At 59.7% G+C, this 21,499-nt stretch overlaps 8 protein-coding genes across 8 annotated transcripts; 4 read left to right on the top strand and 4 right to left on the bottom strand.

The window, feature by feature from the left end:
* The first annotated feature begins 233 nt into the window (after positions 1-233).
* Positions 234-2,112, top strand: P884DRAFT_315469 (DHHC palmitoyltransferase-domain-containing protein). The gene has a single exon (XM_069445266.1). It carries the CDS (start codon positions 493-495, stop codon positions 1,978-1,980), a length of 1,488 nt encoding a protein of 495 aa, XP_069300373.1. The 5' UTR covers positions 234-492; the 3' UTR covers positions 1,981-2,112.
* A 644-nt stretch (positions 2,113-2,756) lies between these two features.
* P884DRAFT_236731 (P-loop containing nucleoside triphosphate hydrolase protein) lies at positions 2,757-6,509 on the bottom strand (the record flags this gene model as incomplete). Its single annotated transcript, XM_069440007.1, has 2 exons — positions 6,222-6,509; positions 2,757-6,107 (listed from the first exon to the last, which is right to left on the bottom strand). The coding sequence occupies exons 1-2, from the start codon at positions 6,222-6,224 to the stop codon at positions 2,757-2,759; spliced, it is 3,354 nt and encodes a 1,117-aa protein (XP_069300372.1). The 5' UTR covers positions 6,225-6,509.
* A 3,832-nt stretch (positions 6,510-10,341) lies between these two features.
* Positions 10,342-12,335, top strand: P884DRAFT_192957 (FAD-binding domain-containing protein; the record flags this gene model as incomplete). The annotated part of the gene is made up of 5 exons (XM_069437720.1): positions 10,342-10,442; positions 10,522-10,776; positions 10,851-11,260; positions 11,347-12,165; positions 12,259-12,335. 5 exons carry the CDS (start codon positions 10,342-10,344, stop codon positions 12,333-12,335), a joined length of 1,662 nt encoding a protein of 553 aa, XP_069300371.1.
* Positions 12,336-13,385: 1,050 nt separating this feature from the next.
* On the bottom strand, positions 13,386-14,750 carry P884DRAFT_255177 (uncharacterized protein). Its single transcript, XM_069440966.1, has one exon. It carries the CDS (start codon positions 14,345-14,347, stop codon positions 13,571-13,573), a length of 777 nt encoding a protein of 258 aa, XP_069300370.1. The 5' UTR covers positions 14,348-14,750; the 3' UTR covers positions 13,386-13,570.
* Positions 14,751-15,002: 252 nt separating this feature from the next.
* Positions 15,003-15,480, top strand: P884DRAFT_255176 (uncharacterized protein). Its single transcript, XM_069440965.1, has one exon. It carries the CDS (start codon positions 15,057-15,059, stop codon positions 15,333-15,335), a length of 279 nt encoding a protein of 92 aa, XP_069300369.1. The 5' UTR covers positions 15,003-15,056; the 3' UTR covers positions 15,336-15,480.
* Positions 15,481-16,417: 937 nt separating this feature from the next.
* P884DRAFT_255175 (uncharacterized protein) lies at positions 16,418-16,708 on the top strand. The gene has a single exon (XM_069440964.1). The coding sequence runs from the start codon at positions 16,488-16,490 to the stop codon at positions 16,701-16,703; it is 216 nt and encodes a 71-aa protein (XP_069300368.1). The 5' UTR covers positions 16,418-16,487; the 3' UTR covers positions 16,704-16,708.
* A 503-nt stretch (positions 16,709-17,211) lies between these two features.
* Positions 17,212-17,617, bottom strand: P884DRAFT_296885 (uncharacterized protein; the record flags this gene model as incomplete). The annotated part of the gene is made up of 3 exons (XM_069444453.1): positions 17,212-17,392; positions 17,444-17,505; positions 17,570-17,617. The coding sequence occupies 3 exons, from the start codon at positions 17,615-17,617 to the stop codon at positions 17,212-17,214; spliced, it is 291 nt and encodes a 96-aa protein (XP_069300367.1).
* A 383-nt stretch (positions 17,618-18,000) lies between these two features.
* P884DRAFT_217131 (uncharacterized protein) lies at positions 18,001-21,459 on the bottom strand. The gene is made up of 8 exons (XM_069439336.1): positions 21,248-21,459; positions 21,054-21,189; positions 20,671-20,982; positions 20,086-20,598; positions 20,053-20,062; positions 19,355-19,596; positions 18,348-19,166; positions 18,001-18,225 (listed from the first exon to the last, which is right to left on the bottom strand). Exons 1-8 carry the CDS (start codon positions 21,278-21,280, stop codon positions 18,146-18,148), a joined length of 2,145 nt encoding a protein of 714 aa, XP_069300366.1. The 5' UTR covers positions 21,281-21,459; the 3' UTR covers positions 18,001-18,145.
* Between the last annotated feature and the right edge of the window lie 40 nt (positions 21,460-21,499).

Raw genomic sequence — 21,499 nt, 5'->3', positions numbered from 1 at the left:
AAAATAACAGGATCGCCATTGCGGCGACTGGATGGAACACTCCCTGTCGTTCAGGTCGCAGATCATTAGCGCGGGGCGGGAGCGAGATTTTAGCGCTTTGAGACTGCTGACTGGGAACCACTGCACCTAGCTAAAAGAGGTTATCAATTCCAAGTTTCGTACTGCGTACTGCGCGCAATACACCAAAGTAAATACATTCATGTATCCATCTTACAGGTGTTAGCCAGGTACGCAACTCCAAGGAAGGAAAGCACTGTGTATGTCATGTGCGGAAGGACCGAACATAGCGCTACCTTGGGCAGGCCAGGCAACCAAGACCTGAACCGTTGGGCGGGTCTGTGGCTAAGTTAGTTACAGTGTCACGACGCGTTTTAACGATCGGTTTTAGCACTCGCGTCGGTCCACTTTATCTTGGCCACCTCTTCTTTACAATACACACCTTTGCACATTCTACCCGAACTGCTCAATGGGCCGGCCAGCAACACATCGGCAATGACGTCGCTCAGAACAGGCCCGGCCACTGCGGGCCTGCACCGCCTCTACATTCCCGCCGTGTGCGCGCTGATCGCCTTCCTCGGCTACTACTCGCAGTACCTGTTCAACACGGACCCGGATCTGGCTCCGGGCCCGCTCACCCGCCGCGAGACCCTGACCTTCAACGGCCTCATTGCCTGCGTCTGGCTAACCTACTACCGCGCCTGCACCGTCGACCCGGGCCGCTACCGCTTCCCGCGACGGGAACAGCAGCAGCAACAACAACAACAACCACCTACCCCCGAGGCCGATCCCCGAGGCACGCACCCTCTCCTCCGCCCGACCCGCTTCTGCAAGAAGTGCGATGCCCCCAAGCCCCTCCGCGCCCACCACTGCCGCCACTGCGGCCGCTGCATCCCCAAGATGGACCACCACTGCCCCTGGACCGGCACCTGCGTGTCGCTGCAGACATTCCCCTACTTCTTGCGCTTCCTGCTCTACGCCAACGTCGCGCTGTGGTACCTGGGCGCGCTGCTCTGGCGCCGCGCCGCCGCCGTCTGGGCCGACCGCCGCCTGCCCGCCTACCTGGGCCCGTCGCTGGCCAGCCTGGCCGGCCTGACCGTCCTGACCCTCGCCGACGCCGCCACCGCCCTGCCCCTCGGCCTGCTCCTCGTCACCACCGTCCGCGGCTGGGTCTTCAACACCACCCTGATCGAGGACTGGGAGGTGGAGCGCCACGAGGCCCTCGTGTCGCGCATGGCCGCCGCCTCCGACGGGGACGCCGACCCCGCCTCCTCCTCCTCCTCCTCCTCCTCCTCCCTCTCCTTCTGGGGCGACGACGACGCCGCCGTGCGCGACGCCCTCGCCCGCGTCGAGTTCCCCTACGACCTGGGCGTGTTTGCCAACATGGCCCAGGCCATGGGCACCCGCAACGTGCTGAGGTGGTTCCTGCCCGTCTTTGGGGGCGGGCCCGTCGTCAACAACGAGACCCCCGGCAAGGGCGTCGGCTGGGAGTGGGAGGAGAACGGGTTCAACGACCTCCCCGGCCTGTGGCCGCCCCCCGATCCGGAAAAGATGAGGCAGGCGAGGCGCGGCCCCTGGCCGGGCGCGGCCGCCGCCGACCAGGATCGGCGGGCCGAGGCCTGGGATGCGTATCAGACGCCGGAGGAGATCAAGGCGGCCTTTGCGAGACGGCAGCGGGAGGACCAGCTGAGGAGAGAGCGCGCCCGGGCGCTGCAGGCCGGACAGCGCTCCGGCATCATTGCCGAGCTGGAAGAGCTGGGCGGCGACCACGGCGGCGACCGGCGGCGCAGCGACGGCTACGGCGTGGTTGGCCAGCCGTCGTGGACAAACGCCGAGGGCGACCGGCTGTGGGACTACGGCGTGGATGAGGAGGTCGAGGAGGACATCATGCCCTCGCGGGCAGACGACGAGAACGTGCCCCTGGCTGAGCTGATCCGCAGGCGCAAGGTCCGGACTCGGGAGGGTGATGATGATGATGGCTGAAGCCCGCCTAAAACGCTATGCTATACCATGGTACCACCAACATTTCAGATCGAAACATGACCAACAATAGGAACATAACCCACAGGCAACACCGCACGCACACACACCTACCTTAATCAGGGGTGCGTTTGGATCACACACACAAGAGTACGCAGCAGCAGCAGTGCTTTTCGAACCAGCCGCACACTGACCGCACAAGTCCGCCTGCCTTCAAACAAGCCACTCTTGTTGTCGCTTCCACGCACATATATACGCATACATAATTGACCAAAGATCGCCACCTTTCTTGTCATTCGGCCTGCTCCAAAAAGGCAAGCAAAAAAAGAAAAAGAAAAAAAAACCGCTATCTAAAATCTAATCTACCAGTCGTCATCATCATCATCCTTCTTCGCCATCGCGTTCTTCCTCGCCAGCAGCGCATCCGCCAGGCTCCCGGCCAGGCTCGGCGTAGGCGTGCTGCTCCTGCTGCTGTCCGAGCCGTTCATGCTCATGCCCGAGTCGCGCGCCTGCAGGCCGGCCGGTTTCCTGCCCGCCACCGGGCGCTTGGCCGGGGGCTGCGGCGCTGCCGGCTTGGCCCGCGCTGCCGCCCCGTTCGCCGCCGCGGCCGCCGGCGGGGGCGGTGGTGGTCGCGGTGCCGGGGCCGGGGCCGGGGCCGGCTCTTGTTCCTCCACGTACGCGGCCGGAACCCAGGCTTGTCCGCTCGACGTCTTGGCGAGCCACCAGCCTTAGATACGAATTGTTCAGTCAGTATGGGGGAGATTTCTAGATTCGACCGACTACTTTTTAAGATCTGAAGGGGAGAAAGACAAAAGAAATGGCTTACCATTGTTTTCCTTCTGGACAATCTCGATTATCTGGCCCGCCTTGACGGACAGTTCATTGTCTCGCTGACCGGTGAAGTCGTAGAGAACCTTGGCCATGATCTTGGGCTTTGCAGGCGCAGCGGGGGGTGGGGGGGGAGGTGCGCGCACGGCCGACGAGTTGGACTTTTGGCGGGTGTGCGAGGGGATGCTGGCGGCGGCGGCCGGCTGGGGTTGCCGGACCGGCCTCGAGGTTGCCGTAGTGTTGTTGTTGCTGGTCGCTGCGGGAGCGGCGGACGGTCGGGGCTGGGGCGTTCGGTTGACAGGGTACCTGGACGGTCTGCCGCCCGGCCCGCCGGGCTTGATCAACTTGCCCTTGGTGATCGGTCTCGGAGGGACCGGCTTGCCCTTTGGCGTCGGCCGGGAGACCGAGTCGGGCGGCTCGCCTTGCTGCGTGTGGACGGCGCCGCTCTTGTAGAAGTCCTGCGGGCCGGGGGCGTCCTTGAGGACCTTTACGATCTGCATCTTGCCCGGCTTCTTAGCGTACTCAATCGTATCCCCAATCTTCAGATTGAACCCGCCCGGCATCGCTCTCTTCATCTGCGTGAACAGCTCCGTCTTGAGGACGCAGTTGAGCAGCGGGTCGGCCTCCTGCTGCGACCCCACGCCCAGGGAGAACCAGTCGTCCCGGCACGTGGACGTGCCGATGAACTTGATGGCGCCCAGGGGGATCGCGCGCTCAACCACGATCTGGACCTGGCCGTTCTGGCCCATGACCTGGGCGACGACGTAGAACTTGCTGTTGGTGACGATCAGGATCCTGGGGCTCGGCTTGCTGGAGCGGCCAAACTTGGCCTCGAGGATCTCGCCGCGGCAGGAGAAGACGGCCCTCTCGTTGGAGCCGAGATGGATGCCGTTCCGCACCTGGGCGCCCGGGCCGGTGGTCGCGTTGATGCCGAGGTAGTCGCCGAGGAAGCGCCGGGAGCCGAGGAGGCTCATCCTCCTGCGCTCCTTGCGGCCCTGCAGGATCTTGTGCCCCTCCTCGCGGAGCTGGAGGTACTCGGCGCCGGTGCGCTTCTTCCTCCAGAAGCGCTGGATGCGGGTGGCGGCCTCGGCCCGGTAGGCGAGGTAGGCCCGCCACATGCGCTGGATCCGCGCGGCCATGTTGTGCCAGTACCGGTCCCTCATGTGCTCGAGCGCGAACAGGGTCTCGGGCGACTTGATGAAGGCCTTGGTGACGCCGAGCTGCCACTCCTCCTGGGGGATGCTCGTGTCCTTGAGGATCTGCTTGACGGCGGCCTCGTAGGAGCCCTGCCAGGTGTACTCGCCCGCGTACGAGGTCGCGGGGGACAGCAGGAAGAAGCGGTCGACAAACTTCTCGAACGACTGGCGGTAGGCGAAGCCGGCGCGCCGGATGCGCACGTTCTCCTGGAGACCCAGGTACTTGATCTGGTGGAGCACGTTGGCCACGTTGTACTCGTGCGGCGACTTGTTCTCGTTGGGCTTGATGGTCCGGATGTAGGAAGGCTGGCACTTCATGAGCGTGTCCACGAGCGCGTTGGCCGACGCCTTGATCCTGTCGCCCGCCGAGGGGGGCTGCTTCCGGTTATCTTGGTCCACGTGGACGGGGAAGATGGTGTGGAGGAACTTGTTCTGGCTGCCCTGGACCAGGTTGAGGAGCCCCTTGAGGAGCTGGTCCTTGTTCTTGTCCGTGATGCCGTCGACCGTGTACGTGACGTCGCCGGCGTAGTGCTTGATGATGAAGCTCCCCTGCCGAGGGGTGAGGTGGGGGTTCGACATGCTGTTGATGCTCTGCATGAAGGTGCGGTCGCAGGCGGCGGGATCCGCGTGGGCGGTCTTGGTGGCATCCTTCATGGCGGAGAAGATGCCCGGCGGCCGGACGGACTCGATCAGGTCGCACACGATCTTGTTGTCGAAGTAGGAGATGGGGGTCCACTTGATCTGCTCCCGGGCGTATTCTTCCTGCTCGGCCTTCAGGGTCAGCTGGATGAAGATCTGCTGGAGCTTCTCGTTCACGTAGTTGATGCAGAGCTGCTCGAAGCTGTTCTTCTCGAAGATCTCGAAGCCGTAGATGTCGAGAATGCCAATCGTGTTGGAGGTGGCCTGCCGCGCCCTCAGGGACTGGTTGAGCCGCTCCACGATCCAGTCGAACAGGTGGTAGTAGATGGCCATGGCCAGGGCGTCCCTGGTCGCCGTCGCCTGGGCCACGTTCGCGGGGGACTCGATCACCTCGCCGCTCCTCGGCGTGAGGACGCGGATCGTGATGGCGTGGACGAGGCTGGCCGGGTCGACCTCGAGCAGATAGGCGAGGAAGTCCACGACCGACTGGTCCGACACGGCCGCATACCCGCTGTCATCCTCGCGGAACACCAGGTTGCCGGTCCAGAGGATGGCGGCCAGCATGCGGAAGATGCTGTCCTGCTCGGCCTGCGTAAGGCCAATGATCTTCATGGCGTTGAGGGTGTCTTGGAACTCGGCCAGGTCGTCGATCCCGTCGACGTTGAAGCACTTGGACTTGCTGGTGTAGAGATACGTCTCGGGGTTCTGGACCCCGAAGATCTCTCGGTAATGCTGCGACGCGCCCTTTGTGAACTGATAGAAGATGTGGAAGTTGCGCTCGTTGGTGACCTGGCCAACCACGCGCGACTTCTCGAGCAGGTAGTTGGTGATGTCGGCACCGACGGGCTCGCCCTGGGCGTTGAAGTGGATCTGCAGATACTTGCCGAAGCGGGACGAGTTGTTGTTCCGCAGCGTCTTTGCGTTGCCGAACGACTCGAGCAAGGGGTTGGTCGCCAGCACCATGTCCTTGATCTGCTGGATGTCGCCCGTGTCGCCGCCGCCCGAGACGTTGGCGATGTACTGCATGATGCGCTTTGCCGCCTCGGTCTTGCCGGCACCGGACTCGCCCGAGATGATGACGCACTGGTTGTCCTTGTACGCCTTCATGTTGTAGTAGGCGGACTCGGCGATGGCGAAGACGTGCGGGGGCATCTCGAGCCGGTTCTTCCCCCGGTAGCTCTGGAGGACCTGGTCGGTGTAGATGCCGAGGTCGCGAAAGGGGTTGACCGAGACCAGCACATGGCCAATGTATGTGTAGATTTCGCCGCCCTCGAACCGCTTCTTCAGGTTCTCGTTGATGGCGTCGTTGGACACGGTCCGTAGGAGCGTCAGGTCGGACACGCCAATCTCCTTCTTCTTTGTCGTGTCGAAAGTGGCCTTCTTGGGCTTGCTCGGCGCGGCCTGGCCGGCGGCGCCAGCAGCGCGTTCGGCCCGGGCGGCCTTGTCTTTTGCGCGTCGAGTGATACCCTGCGATCCGGGGGCGCTGTCAGCGACGTTCCGCCCTGGGACCCGCGGTCAAGAAAGAGCGGGTGCTCATGAGCGGCAGATGCGCCCGTGTCCGAGAGAGAGAGAGTTGCTCACCATGGTGGGCGTGTCATGCGCGTGCTGCTCGAAGCGACCGCAATTGGATTAATTTACACCGGGAGATTAGGTTGGTTGCCGGTCGCGGGTTGTGGCTTTGTGCGGGGATGGGAAGGGATGGGCTGCGTTGAACAGCACGGTTCTTGGTCGGCGATGGCGATCCGGTGACGGCGCTATGGTCGATGGTTGTTGTCTTTGGCATCTGAAGAAACGTGCCTGGGTGTAGCAGGATGGATCCCGCACTCAGATCCCCCGAACTTGCTCCGTGGGGCCAACGGTGCCTGATGTCTCCCTAGTTCAACTACTACGTAGTAACTTTACACAGGTTACTTTGGCAGAATGGAGCCCCCCCTTCTGCGCAGTGACGAAAGGCGGCCCAAAAGTTGGTGGGGGCACCCGACTGCGGGCCACACTGGCTCCGAACCACCAATAGCCCGAGGGACCTGACCAATCAACGCAATTATTCACGATCAGATAGCACGCGTTTCCCTGTCGCCTCATTCACTCAGCCACAACCGTTCGAACCGCGCTCAGCCGCCATGCCCAGGGCCACGCAAGCTGCAGAGTCATTCAACCAGCCACAGTAGGCTTTCAAGCCGATGGGCAGATGTGGCGACAATTGCACTACATCCATCAGAACTCCAAGAAAGACAATTTCGAGGCACAAGGTACGGGTTCTGTCTTGAATACTGTGCAGAGCCCCGCAATGACAGCCACCTCCCTGAACGCTTGAGGGGATCACAATGGAAAGATACTGGAGGGATCTGTGCTTATATAATACGGAATACTCTGTACGGGCGGTACCTCACTGAAGCCACCTGCGCACAACTCGGTACAGAGGTACGCCAATAGGGAAGAAGAGCAGGTCATCGAAGAAGGGGAGGATCTTCGACGAATTTATAACGAGTTCCAAGGCAGAATCCCCAGTGGCCTGCGTGTCTGAGAAGGGCGCAACAGTGGCATGATTCCCCACGTGCGGCTGGCCCCGGATCGTCGACCTCTGGTGCTCTGCAGATGCATCCCCTCAAGTGGGTGCAGTCTCTGGCATGGTGCAAACAACCTTATTTTTCTTTTTTTTTCCTTGGCCATGTTCTCTCTTCGGACGATCGGCCTGACAGTCATTCGTCGATTTTCCCATTTCGTACCTGTATTTGACCGTCAGACAATCTCGTGATTCGCCGGGTTTCGGACTCGGCGTTTGGGGGCGCCGCCCCAGCCAAAGCAGTCAGACTCGCCTTCACTTTGTGTCTCAGCTCGCCATAAATGGATGCATCTATGCGAAGTACGGACGTACAGCAAGTTGAGAACCGTAGGCTAACTAGGCCAACCTCCAACGTCAACCTTACCGCCAACTTCATACCCTCGATTTGGGAGCCATCGAACATCTGCTACTCCGATGCCGTCTTAGCCGTCCATGTCCCCGAGCCCACTCTGTGACATGGTTGTCCAGGGATGTATGGGTTTCACGAACCATCCAGGGGCCCGGCATGTGGTCATTGACACGGCGGTGGGAGTCTATATGACAAGTAGGCAGCTCGGATAGGTTTTTTTTTTCCTTTGACAGCTGTCTTTGATCGTTTTGCATGAGAGTCTTGACGAGTTGGTCGACCATATTTAGGCTGAGACCCCCTGAGGCTTGTGATGCGCGCTGTGGAGGTTTGCCTTCCAGGCGTTTTTTTTTTTCGGCGATTTCTACTACCTAACCTTAACAGCGTTCCAACGGGAATCCGACCTACTATGTATTGGAAGGAGTAATACTGCATTGCGCTTCCACTCAAATTTCGCATCGCAACAGACGCTCGTTTCGAGGCATCGTGGCCTATTAAAAGGTATCCGGAGCACGAAGGGACTAACCAAATAGTGTCCCGTGGAGGGGGATTCGGTTTGGATATAGGGCAGGTATGGACGGCATGGCTCGACCTCACCCGCTTCATCCTCATGTGCTCTACTCTGGTGAGAAGTTTTCCAATCCTGGGCCCGTGGCCGCGGGCGCAACGGCACCGATGTTTGCCAGCTTTCCGCATATGTACATGTACTTTAGTGTAGAACGCGAGTAAACCCATAGAGTGGAGGCGGGTGAGAGATTGGGTGAGGGCGCGACCGGGGAGAAAAGGTTTGTGGCTGGCACCTTCTGCCACAATACTCTAATCTGGATTTTGTAGGGCCCCTCTAGATACTTATGTAGAGTTCTGCTGCGTAGCCGTCGTGAGAGGAGGTCACGGTGAGTGCAGCAATAAGGCACAATGGATGTTGACGTGGAGATGCAGCTTGCCGAAGCATGGCCGTAAAAGTGCAGCCGGGGCCGTGATACTTGTAAAATACACGCTAGTTAATCTGCATCAGCCTCCATGCCTCTCATCCGTACTTCATACTATACCAGTAGTGTGCACAATGGATTAGTAATCTTGGGTTCTCGCAGCACTCAACTTATTGGTTTGCGTCTTCATCCTTCCCTTAACACCATGTCCAAAAGCGCCTAGCGCTCTGTGGGGCGCTTCCCCTGTAACACCTGGCGTTTAAGCGCCGGGGGTTCTTGGCTTCTCTTGGCTGCCGAGAGGCATGTGCCTGGCTTAGTTATTCTTAGCGAGCACTCGGTTTCGGCCGCCGCCTCGATGGCAACCACCTCGCCCTTTTAAACACTCTCACAACCGCATCGTGTCGATGCAATGTGGGACATGGCAGGTTTAATAAAATCATAGAGCCCTCCCTCCCCCTCTTCCCGGTATTTTCTTTTCCGCCAAACTTGACCTTGCTCTCGATTCCAAGCGCGCATCGCAATCCGCCGCTTTTACGGAGTACGATATTTTTAAACTTATTTTATTCCCCGGTCGGCTCTCGGGAGCGCCCAATTCCTCTGCGAACCCCTGTCCAGACGAAACGTCAAGGTCGCCTCCAGCAACCCCTCGGTCCAAGCGTCTCTCTAACAATTGTCGTCTCAACTGCCCTACACCACGCGACTCAAGCTCCCTTGTTGTCTGATAGCGCGCTCTCAGGCCCCAGAAACTTGACACACGACTGCCCCGTGCCGAAACCGCCTCCAGTGTTTGATCTTCTAGCATACTTGCACCTCCTCGACGCCCCCGTCACCCCATCATCAGCACACTCGCCCTGTCATTGCTCGTCTTAGCTCACCCCTGTCGGCCCACTGCCATAATCGGCTGCTGCGGGAAAGGGTACTTTTGTGCTGCACGATAGGGGGAGCAAAAAGACCATCCGGGGCAGACGAGACGAGTTGGTTCGAGCTTGGTGATCGACTTTGGGATCTCGTCCGGGTGGAAGTCTCGAGGAACCCCCCCCCCCCCCCCCCCCCCCCCCGGCGGGCCCTGCTCTTACGGCGTGATATTTTTCGCTTGCCAGGGCCGAGCCGAACTGCAACACCCCAGGCGAAAGTGGAACAGAGGAGAAGCACGGCCCTGCGCGCGCGCGCTCTTGGGTATCCGGGACTTTCTCCCTCCCGTCCCTGGTCCCCTGTCGGCTCGTATGTGTCCGTGTGCTCCGTCCCGGTGGGAAAGAGTACTGTTACATCATCTGGTTTCTGGTCTCTCGGCGCCCGTTTGGGCCGGTCTCTTATGACTAGGCTTTTCGCCGCACATACCTCCTCTCAGCCTCCCCTTCTTCTTCTTCTTCTGCCTTCCTCTTGTTCCACCCCAAACTTTGGCGAGGCAAAGACTCGAGACCTTTTCCGCGGGTGCCTTTCGTCGCCGTCCTTCCTTTCTTCAGCTGCTGGCTCAGACCACTCTTTTGTTCCATTTGTTTATTTTATTTTTTCTATTTATCTTTTTTCTTTCCCCTTTATTATTCTCTTTTCCAGTTCTTTGCAGGCTGGTAGTCTCCATCCCCGCCGTTCGTGATATTCCTGTCCTCGGGTTCGTCTTGTTTGGTTTCCTGCGACAGAGGACTGGGACTGCGACTTGCTTTAAATATCGAGAGCGGCGAGATAGCTAATCGGTGGAACAATCGGAATTGGGCCGGCGTCCTTCCTACTGCGTCTCAGCACCGAGTCCAATCACTACCACTAGCCCGAGCTGGAAACGAGTCGATATCACTCTAGTCGCAGGACGACAACGATACATCCGAGTAATAGAGTAGAGGCCATTAGAGGGGGGGAGTGGTCGACAAGATGCCGCTTCTCACGCTGCTGAAGAAGCAGCTGACGAAAACCAAGCTCCTCTTTCACTTCCTTTTCTGGTCGTTGCACTGGGGCCTCTTCGCCTATGGATGGTAGGCATCTCAGTCGTGGGGTGGTCGTGCGGTCATGGCGGGAAGAGCTGGCGAGCGGCGGCTGACAGCTGTTGTGCAGGTACAAACAAGCGAACGATGCGCGCCTGGCCGGCCTCAACACGCTTCAGTACTCGGTGTGGATATCGCGAGGTGCCGGCTTGGTCCTGAGCGTCGACGGGATGCTCATCCTGCTCCCGGTCTGCAGAACCATTATGCGGTTTGTCCGGCCAAAGATCCGGTTCCTCCCGCTTGACGAGAACATCTGGATGCACCGGCAGCTCGCCTACGCCATGTTGCTGTTCTCCATCATCCACACAGCAGGGCATTATGTGAAGTAAGCGGCGTTTGCGGGGCGGGAGATAGAAGGAGAAGAGACTTGTTTGCTAACTTGGGGGGGGGGGGGTTCAGCTTCTACAACGTCGAGAAGACCCAGATCCGGCCAGTGACAGCGGTGCAGATCCATTACGTACAGCCCGGCGGCATCACCGGCCATGTCATGCTCTTCTGCATGCTTCTGATGTACACGTCGGCGCACCACCGCATCAGACAGCAATCCTTCGAGACCTTTTGGTACCTGCACCACCTCTTCATTCCCTTCTTCCTCGCCCTCTACACCCACACCGTCGGCTGCTTCGTCCGAGACACACCCGAGCCCTTTTCCCCGTTTGCTGGCGAAGAGTACTGGAAGCATTGCATTGGTTACCTGGGCTGGAGATGGGAGCTCTGGACCGGCGGCTTCTACCTCCTCGAGCGGCTGTATCGCGAGATCCGCGCCGTGCGCGAGACCAAGATTACCCGTGTCATCAGGCATCCCTATGGTAAGCTGGCACTCCCGGATCAAACGAGGTATTAGGGTTTTTTTTTTTTTTTTTTTACTGATTGTTTTTTTTTCTCACCTCCCCAGACGTGGTCGAGATCCAGTTCAGCAAGCCGTCGTTCAAGTACAAGGCCGGCCAGTGGCTGTTCCTCCAGGTACCCGAAATCTCCAAGTACCAGTGGCATCCGTTCACCATCACGTCCTGCCCGTACGACCCTTACGTCTCGGTTCACATCCGCCAGGTCGGCGACTTCACCAAGGCGCTGGGTGACAGAGTGGGTGCCGGTGCGGCGCAGAGCAAGCTCTACGAGGGCGTCGACCCGATGGGCATGTACGAAGTGGCGCTTCAGAACGGCCAGCAAATGCCGCTCCTTCGCATTGACGGCCCATACGGTGCTCCGGCCGAGGACGTGTTCGAGAACGAAATCGCGGTCCTGGTCGGAACCGGTATCGGCGTCACTCCGTGGGCCTCCATCCTGAAGAACATCTGGCACCTGCGCAACGGGCCGAACCCGCCGACGCGGCTGCGCCGTGTCGAGTTCATCTGGGTGTGCAAGGACACGACCTCGTTCGAGTGGTTCCAGACCCTGCTCTCTTCCCTGGAGCGGCAGTCGGACGAAGCCGCCCGCGTGCCCGGTTCGGGCGGGATCGAGTTCCTCAAGATCCACACCTACCTGACCCAGAAGCTCGACATGGACACGACGCAAAACATCGTCCTGAACAGCGTCGGTGCCGATCTGGACCCGCTCACCGAGCTCAAGGCCCGGACCAACTTCGGCCGCCCCAACTTCAACAAGCTCTTCACCAGCATGCGCGACGGCATCATCAACCGGACCTATCTCAACGGGCTCGAGGGCAACATGAGGACGACCGTGGGAGTCTACTTCTGCGGTCCCTCGGCAGCCGGTAGGTTTTTACTTCTCCCCCCCCCCCCCCGGTGACTTGTAACTTTGGAGATGAGGAGAAGAACGTTTAGATGCTGACCAACCGTACACACAGCCCGCGACATCAAGAAGGCTGCCAAGGCGGCCACCGTCCGCGAAGTCCGCTTCCGCTTCTGGAAGGAACATTTCTAATCGTACATATCCTGGTAATCATGGTGCAATCCCTCTTTGGCTGCTTTCCGGCCCGTTACGTTACCCGCGCGCGGGAAGGCCAGGAAGGAAGCGGATCTAACCGGTCGGTGGTGGAACGTGACGTTGACATTGCCGGGACACACTCGGTCATGCTGGGCGAGTGCAGTGGGGGCCGGGTCATCTTGATGAATTGACTCCGTAGTGAGGAGTTATGTATCATCTAAGAAGGGACCTGTTCACGGGACGGGCAGATGTGGAGGACTGAGTTGGGTTGATAACAAGCGGGGACGGTTGGGAAAGGGGCGGTGCGAGGTGGCTTCATTTTCGTTCGTCCTGACATCTTTGGATACTATACCACGGAGTATATACCTCTCTGCTAACGTATATCATATATGCATTTTTCTTTCTTTATTCTAAAGCGAGCGGAACACTGCGCATTCTCCTCCCCCCCCCCCTTTTTTTTTTTTCTTTGGTGTGCGAATAGTAACCCAGTGCGATTTGGGTGGGTGTCGTAGACGGAGGCCGGAATATCCATCAGGGCGAACAATTTACCGAAGCTTCTCCAGGTAACTAGCGAGGAGGACATCTTGAGAACCAACCGTCCCCAGGTTTTTCGATCGCGGGGTTAGATCGTACCACAGCGCTCCCCGTCGGATCTGTCGTGTGGGACGTTCCCCGCGGCTTGGGCGAGCTGAAACCCTGGCCTGACGGTGTGCTCATGGCTAACGATAGGTTAAATACAGTAAGCTTTTATTTCTGGTGTGACGGCGGCGGGCGAGGAAGCTTTCGGGGCCCTTCCCGGATGATGGGGCCGGCGGTTTGGTGACACTTGAGGCGGTTCGTGTCGCAGGTGGGATGGGGAATCGTCCCACTTCTCATCTGTGCCCCGGAGATGAACGCTTTGTAAGGCACGGGAGGGGGAGCGGGCGCTTAGGGGTCGAGGGACGTAAGAAAGACACTTGGGAAGATCGGACTTTTGTTCATTGCCCTGAACGTATCGGAATCTACGTGGGATCAGCAGACTATAGGATCATGTTAGGTTTTCCATGGCCAGGAGACGGGAGGGATGAAGAAGTTGGAGGTAGTAGGTCCTGCTCATCGATTTGTCGAATTGCTACGCGGAGATGAAATCAAATCAATAAGAAAGTTGTCTCATTGTCGTACATTACGTATCCATTTGGAGTTACTGGAACGCCCGCTTCATAGTTCTCGACCAACCGAGCAGCCCTCTGTTGCTAACTCTCCGGGTCCTCGTCTAGGCCATCCTCTTCTGCCTCGTAGTCTTCCGACTCGGAACCCCGGGAGTCGTCGGCTTGATCGGACGCCACACTCGGTGTCTCCGGGCGGAGATCGTTCAGGCCCCTGTCGGGATCCGCCTCGACCAGGACTTGCGAAGATTCCCCCTCGTTCTCACCGAGTTCTTCTTGCTGCTCTTCTTCTTCTTCGTGGTCCGACGGCGCCTTCACGTCGTCGGCAAACACCACCGTCTTGGCGGTTGCGGGCGACGACTTGACTTGGGGCTCCTCCAGCACGTCTCCGTTCCAGGGTTTGCACTCCTTGATCAGCTCGCCGCACCGCAGGCAGGGCCAGCCTTCGCCTTCCTCCCGCTCGATCCTCGTGGCCAGGCAGACGAAGCAGTAGGTGCACCCGCACGGGATGGCCTCGTACGGGTTCGTGATATCGGTCTGGGCCGACCCGACGACGCCGCCCGACGCGGCGGCCAGGAGCTCGGTCTCGCTCGACGCCGAGTTCTGGTCCCGGTAGCAGATGGCGCACGTGCGCTCGGGCAGGAACGAGTACTCGCCCCCCTTGTCGCCGGCGCCGCCGTCGGCCGTCATGATCTTCTTGGTCCTGCGCCAGGTGCGCGCCAGCCACCGCCTCCAGCGGTTGATGCCCACCAGGGGCAGCACGAAGAGCAGGAACTCGGTGAAGGCGTGCCAGACGAGCTGCCGGTTGAGGTACTCGAACGAGACCTCGCGGCTGACCTGGCTGGTGGGCGGGGCCAGGCGCATGCGCAGCAGCCGGTCGAGGAGGGTCCTGTACCTCCCGTGCAGCAGGAAGACGAGGAAGGAGACGAGGGCGGCCGAGGCGTGCAGGGTGGACAAGGCCGAGGTCCACCGGGCCAGCCGCTTCACCCGCGGGCTCGGGCCCTCGAAGCCGTCGTCCTGCTCGAGCAGCCAGTCCTCCCACTTGGCCCACAGGTACCTCCCGCCGACCGTCACCAGGCCGTACAGGGCCTTCTGCCAGCGGCTGGGCGGCGCCAGGGCCGGGCCGTCCCGGCGCGCGTCCGTGTACTTGAGGTTCTGCAGCGCCGCCCCGTAGGTCGCGTCGTGGTCCCACACGGTCAGCTTGAACAGCACCGCGCGCAGCGCGAGCGAGATCTCGGCCTCCCAGTCCTGCGCGACCCCCGAGCCGACCCGGCCTCCACCTCCGCCGCCGCCGCCGCCGCCGCCGACGTACCGCAGCGCTTCCCGCACCTGGCCCCGCAGCAGCTCGACCAGCTCCTCGTCCAGCAGCTCGGCGTCGACCTGGCCGACGCGGAAGGCGGGGCGGGTGCCCTCGCGGCTGGTCAATGTGTCCCAAAGGGAGAGAGTAGAGGTGCCGAGGCGGCGGAGGAGCGGCGACTGGGAGGCGGCGATGCGCGCGCGCAGCCGGGAGGCGGACTGCTGGGTCACCTGGCGAGCGGCGGCGGCGGCCTCGCGGGCCTCGCGGCGGGCGGCGATGCGCTGTTGGGCTTGGGAGAAGGCATTGTTGGTGTTGTTGTTCTTATCAACGTTTGCGCTTTTTGTGCTGTTGTTGCCGTTGTTGCTGCTGGCTACTGGTGGGGAGGGGGTAGCCGTGGGAGTCAGACCGGGAGTGGAAATGGGATTCGGATTCGGATTGGGATTGGGATTGGGAGTCGGGTTAGGATTAGGAGTCGAATTGGGAATCGAAGTGGGAGGGGCGCCTTTAGCGGCGGTGGGTTTGGGGTCCGAGTCGCTCATCGCATCGGGGTGTTGATCTGTCTGGAGGCTGACAGCACTTGTCTTTTCTCCTCGAGGTTGAGGGGCATTGTTGCCGGGAGTTGTCCGTCGACAACCGGAGCCGGTTGATGAATCCAAGCGATGGAGCCGGCGTGCGAAGTAGAAGCCGAGGTTGCGAGCAGTTGAAAGCCGGCCCGCTGGCTTGGCAGCCTGGGGTGCGAGGGTACGGTACTCGGTTCTTGCCTAAAATAGTAGTTTACCTCCTCTCTTTCCCTCTATTTCTCCCTTCAACTTGCTCTAGCCCTTGTTGTCCCTTGGGTACACATTCTCTTCGAGCCAGCCGTCATTAGTCTCTGCTAACGCCTGCAGTAAAGTATGTACGGTCCGTACAGTTCGTTACGTATTGTTGGTAGGCAGGGGGGTAGTGTTCAGTGCATCATGCCTACCTCTCTGCTAATTCAAGCTGTTAGCACGACAACTCGAGAGTTCTCAGGCAGTGTTTAATGGGACCCCAAATCAATTACTTAAGAGGATCTCAATTTTAAATCTACTCATTTCGTAACTAACTTAAAGGGAGCAAGGGAGCCCGCCGTCTCTCTCCATGACAAATAGCCACGTCATTCACCGTATTCTATATTCGAGCAGTATTTCGGGATCGTGCACGCATTGCTTGGGCCAATTCTTCTAATTTTCTCTTCAAGGCCACTTGACTCCTCAGCACGGAATCTAACCAAGCTCTAAAGAACAAGCGGGGAAAAGGAAACGAATAAAAATAAATAAAAAGAAGGAACGCACGAAAGGAGAGAAGAAGGAAAAAGAATTTAAAAAAATGGCCAACGCTCGAGACACGGCCCCATGCCGCCTGGCCCAGGCGACCGCCCTGCTCCTGGGCACGCTGAGCGCGGGCGCCAACCTGACCCTGTCGGCCTTCCTGGTGCCGCGCCTGCTCGAGTCCCCGACGCCGCTGATGCTGCGGCAGTGGGTGCGCACCTACCGCCGGGGCGCCGCCACCGTGCCCTTCGCCGCGGGCCTCGCCGCCGCCGCGTACACGTACCTCTACTACCTCGGCACCCGCGGCGGCGGCAGCGGCGGCGGCGGCGCTGCTAGTGCCTCGGCGCTCCTCCGCGCCCGCGCCTACCTCGCCGCCGGCGCGCTCACCATCGGCATCGTCCCCTACACCCTCGCCGTCATGGCCGGGACGAACTCGGAGCTCAAGAGGATGGAGCGAGCGGTGGGCGAGGTTGCTGGCGCCGACGCCGCCGAGGGTCCTGCCGGCGAGGAGGAGGTGGTGGTTGTTGAGGAGGAGAGCGCGAAGAGGCTGGTGGACTGGTGGGGGGTGCTGAACCTGGGACGGGGGGTTCTGCTGCTCGCGGGCTCGATTTGCGGGTTGGCTGCGACGCTTTGAGGAGGAAGGGGGGGAAGCGGGGGGAAAGAGGGAATTCCATGGGGAGGACTGAAAGGGGAGGGAGCCGATGGTGAGAGATGGAATCACCGCGAAGGAGAGATGAGCGAAAGACGTGGCCCCCCGGTCCCTTCAAGGGGTTTGGTTGTTGGTGGGCAGGTGGGCGCGCTCTGGAAAGAAGACCTGGTGGGACGTTTGCCCAGATTGCATATGCATGCATCCCGCACAGCGAACACGATGGTGCACGGAGGAGTTAACGAGAATACTTTGTACGATCAGTTAATTCTGTTGTTGCAGGCAGAGAGAGAGAGACTCCACTGAAGAGTTCAGGCTGTCGCTTCTCCCATCCACTCCTCCGCCTCGAGTGCGCTCAATTGTAACGCGCTCGTCGCTGTCCGTCGAGTGCCCTCCGGCTTCCCTGCACTCATTGCACCAGCTGGGATCTCCGAGACACCCCACGTCCAACGTGGCCTACTACGGATAGTGGTGGTTTAGTTGACTACAGAGTACGTTACTTGCTTCTGCCGCTGCCCCAGTCGTTCGACGAGGGACCCGAGACGAAGCCGGTCGAGTACACGTTGGAGCTACTCGAGTGCACCTTGTAGCCAGACGGCGAAGTGTACGTGGAGCCGCCCTTGCCGTCGGAATAGTAGGTTGAGCCGTCCGGATTGTTGTAGTAGTAGCTCCCGTCCCTGCCAGAGTTCAGCACGCGGTTTCCCCCCCTCCGGACAGATGTGCCTTACTGGTTCGAGTAGTGATACGAGTTCGACCCGTTGCCATAATCACGGGCACACCAGTGGTTGCCCTGGCGCAGCGTCGGTCAGAGAATTTCGTGGGGCCAGGTCATCGGAACGCTTGTTGTCGCTCACCTGGCTATTGACACCAGAGCCCTTGTAGGTGAATCCCCTATCGGACATCTTGATACTTTGTCGTTGCGGTCGAATTGGCGGTTTCCGGCGTTGAATGAATCGTTGGGAATTTGTTGGTGACAAGATGAGAGATGTTTTGCGGGAAGAGCGGAGGCTATCCACGAAGTCTGGGAAAATGGGCGGTCAAATAAATCTCCACTGAGGCCGACGATGCCAGGGCTTTTGCCCGAAAACGGTGGCGCTAGCTAGCGACCCCCTTGTTCGGGAACAACTGGTGGGCGAGCTAACGAGGGGGGTGCTAGATAAGGATCATCTCAAGGAATCACATAGTTGATTCTGCGTTATACTCTGGTACGTAAGCTGGACAAGAGGGTATGGGTATTGGGGGGGGGGGGGGGGTTGCAGAGATGAGCGTTAGAAAGTATGCTGGTACGGGTGGAAGCATCCAACGTTGGGTTTGCGTATTATGAGAGCTCGCGTAACGGTCAACTTCTAGGGTATACATCTAACATAGCCAAGGCTAGGGCGTTAAACCTCCCACACAGGACGCGGCCTATTAGGAACACAGCCGCAAATCTATAGCTTCCCATCTGCCTGCTCCTCCTCAAGCTCTGCCAAGTACTTCTCCGCATCCAGAGCAGCCATACAGCCGGAGCCTATGTATAATGCTGTCAGCTCTGCGTAACTCGGCACGACGCGAGAAAAGGAAAAAGGGGGGGGGGGGGGGGAAGGGGGTTTTAGAAGGGCGCCAAGAGGAAGGATAGAAGCAGAGACGTACCGGCACTGGTGATCGCCTGACGGTACCTCTTGTCCTGGACATCGCCCGCCGCAAAGACGCCCTTGACGCTGGTGAGCGTGGAGCCGGGGACGGTGACGACGTAGCCGTCCGCGTCCGTCTCGAGCTGGCCCTTGACCAGGTTGGTGGCCGGGTCGTGGCCGATGGCGTAGAAGAGGCCGTTGGCCTCGAGGGTCTCCTCCTTGCCGGTGACGACGTCGCGGACGACGAGGTGGCTCATGAGGCCCTTTTCGTCGCCCTTGACCTCGACGCTGACCGTGTTGAAGCGGACGGTGATCTTGCTGTGGTTGAGCAGGCGCTTGGCCATGATGTTGCTGGCGCGCAGGCGGTCGCGGCGCACGAGCACCGTCACATGGCTGCCGTACTTTGTCAGGAACATGGCCTCCTCGGCGGCCGAGTCGCCGCCGCCGATGACGACGAGATGCTTGTTGCGGAAGATGGGCACGGCGCCGTCGCACACGGCGCAGGCCGAAATGCCGTTCTGCCAGTACTTGTCCTCGCCGGGCAGGCCCAGCCGGCGGGCGGACGCGCCGGTGGCGAGGATGATGGCGTCGGCCGTCCGGACCGTGTCCGGGTCCCACTCGGTCGCGTACTCGAACGGCCGCTTCGACAGGTCCAGCTTGGACACGGTCTCGCTGATGATGACGGTGCCGAAGCGCTCCGACTGCTTGCGCATCTTGTCCATCAGCTCCTGGCCCGTCACGGCCTCCGGGAAGCCCGGGAAGTTCTCGACCTCGGTGGTCGTCGTCAGCTGGCCTCCCGCGGCGATGCCATTAGCCATGAAGCCCTCGTAGAGGACGGCTGCGGTTCGTCAGCAAATCGACTTTCTCCCCTTAGGAACCAAGAACGGGAAACGAAACATATATTCAGGAGAAAAGGAAGCAACGAGATGAGGAAGGCAAAAAAAAAAAAAAAAAAAAAAAAAAAAAACTGAAAAAGGCTTGGGAGGGGAAACGGAGAGATTGAAAAGAACGGGGGGAGATGCTCACGCTTCAGTTCGGCGCGGGCAAGGTAGATGGCCGCGGTGTGGGCGGCCGGCCCGGAGCCGATGATAACGACTTTGCTGTGCATCCTCCGCTTGGCAATTGTCTGGATTTCGCTCTGGTAGAACGAGGTGCCCTTTTGCGAGAGCGTTGCGGCAGCAGCTACGGAGAGCCCGGTAGCGCTGGAGCGGAGGGTGCGTCTGAAATATGAGGCGAACAGCTTGGCGGTTGGGGGTGGGGGGCACGGGCTGCTTTGTCAGTAAGTCGGCGCGGGCGGTGGGCGGCAAGGCGAGCGAACTCGGGTCTTCTGGGGCACTCTTGGACTTTCTCTTATTCTAGTGTAGTGTACGGATGTACTCCGTTCCCGTGGTTCCAACCTCGAGCCGCGTATTTTTTTTTTTTTTTTAACTCAGCCAGGGGTCGCCCCCCACCTCTTCCCCCCCCCCTCCCCCCGGATTGCCCGAGCGCGGGGCTGCCTGGTCGAATTCCAAAAACTCACGGAGGGGCAATGCGGGTCATTGGACATGGGTACCTGCACCTACTGCAGAACTGCAGAAGGTACCGACCGCATTCAAGTGTGGGTTACGGTTTCGGAGGTCCGTGATACATCACCGGCCGGCCTTCCAAACTTGTGTAACACAGTAATTATGTTCTATCCAGTATTACTCCCCCTGAATATGTGAGGCGACCGCTTTCTTGCCTACGTATTGCTCGCTGTTCTTAGAGTTTGCTCTGACCCTGCTGCGGCACCGAAACAACCACCTTCCCCCACGTCTCTCGGCTTCCCAGCGCCTTGAGTGCGTCCGGAACAGCTTCCAGCCCGACATACTCCTTGTCGGTAAATTCGGTGCCCCGGAACTTGCCCTCGGCGATCAGCTTCATGATTCCCTGCCAGACCGCGACGACCGTCTCCTTCTCGTGGACGGCATACTGGCCCCAGTGGATGCCCACCAGGCTGATGTTCTTGAGGAGCACCTTGTTCATGGCCACCTTCTCGATCGTGCCTGCGGCAAACCCGACAATCAGGATGCGCCCGTTCCAGGCGGTGCACTTTGTGCTCTTGTCGACCATGCCCACGGGGTCGTAGACGATGTCGACGCCCCTGCCCTTGGGCGTCAGCTTCTTGACCATCTCGGGCCACTTTGGGTCCCGGTAGTCGACGACGTGGTCGGCGCCGAACGACTTGGCCACCTCGCGTTTCCGCTCGGTACCGGCCGTAGCAATGACGGTTGCGCCGAATGCCTTGGCAACTGCAGACGGTTAGCGACAACTGGTATGGCCCGCTGTCGGTAGGTTCGCAAGGCACGAAAGAAAAAACACACCTTGAACAGCAGCGAGGCCGACACCTCCCGCGGCAGCATGAACCAGGACGTAATCTCCAGCCTTGACGCCGGCGCGGACCACCAGGGCACCGTAGCTCGTCGGCGCGGTCACGAACAAGCCGGCGGCTTCTTTGAAACTCCACCCTCTCGGGACAGGGAGCATGCTGGTCTCCTTGGCGACCGCCTTGGTGGCATATGCGCCCTGCGTGGCCCCGAAGACGCGGGAGCCGACGGGGAACTTGGGGTTCTCGGAGTTGGCAGGCGTGGCCAGCACAATACCCGCGAACTCGGCACCCGAGATCCAAGGGAAGGCTGTTATTTTTATTTTTTATTTTTTTTAGTAGCCGAACGACAGGTGCGAAACTGTGCTCACGAGTCCTTACGAGGCTGGTGCTGGTATTTGCCCTGGATTTGCAGGATGTCAAAGAAGTTCGTAGCCGCTGCATGTACCTCGATGAGGTACTCGTCAGGTGCCGGCTTGGGGTCGGGGAGCTCCGTCACTCGCAGCTCATGGGGAGCCTAATTACCCGTGTCAGTAATGCACCGAACTTTGCGCATGGTGATCGGCGACACTCACCTTGACGTACTGCGTCAACTGGATGCCTCTCATGGCGCAAACACAGGACGGAACGCGAATTTGAGATTCGAAGGAAGAGATGTAGAGCGAAATGCGAAAGAAGTTCAATTGCAGAGAAGCACGTAAAGTGAAGTATCACGATAAAGTTGAGAGAAAACTCGCGAGTTCAGCATCAGCGTCAGCATCAACATCAACATCAGGATGAAATGGCAGCTTCGGTACACACATTACCCCAGACTACCCCGTCTTATA

Source organism: Thermothelomyces heterothallicus (assembly GCF_042370625.1).
Source record: "Thermothelomyces heterothallicus CBS 202.75 unplaced genomic scaffold P884_scaffold_3, whole genome shotgun sequence".
Taxonomy (NCBI): domain Eukaryota; kingdom Fungi; phylum Ascomycota; class Sordariomycetes; order Sordariales; family Chaetomiaceae; genus Thermothelomyces; species Thermothelomyces heterothallicus.
This window is presented reverse-complemented; position numbering and strand designations above follow the sequence as displayed.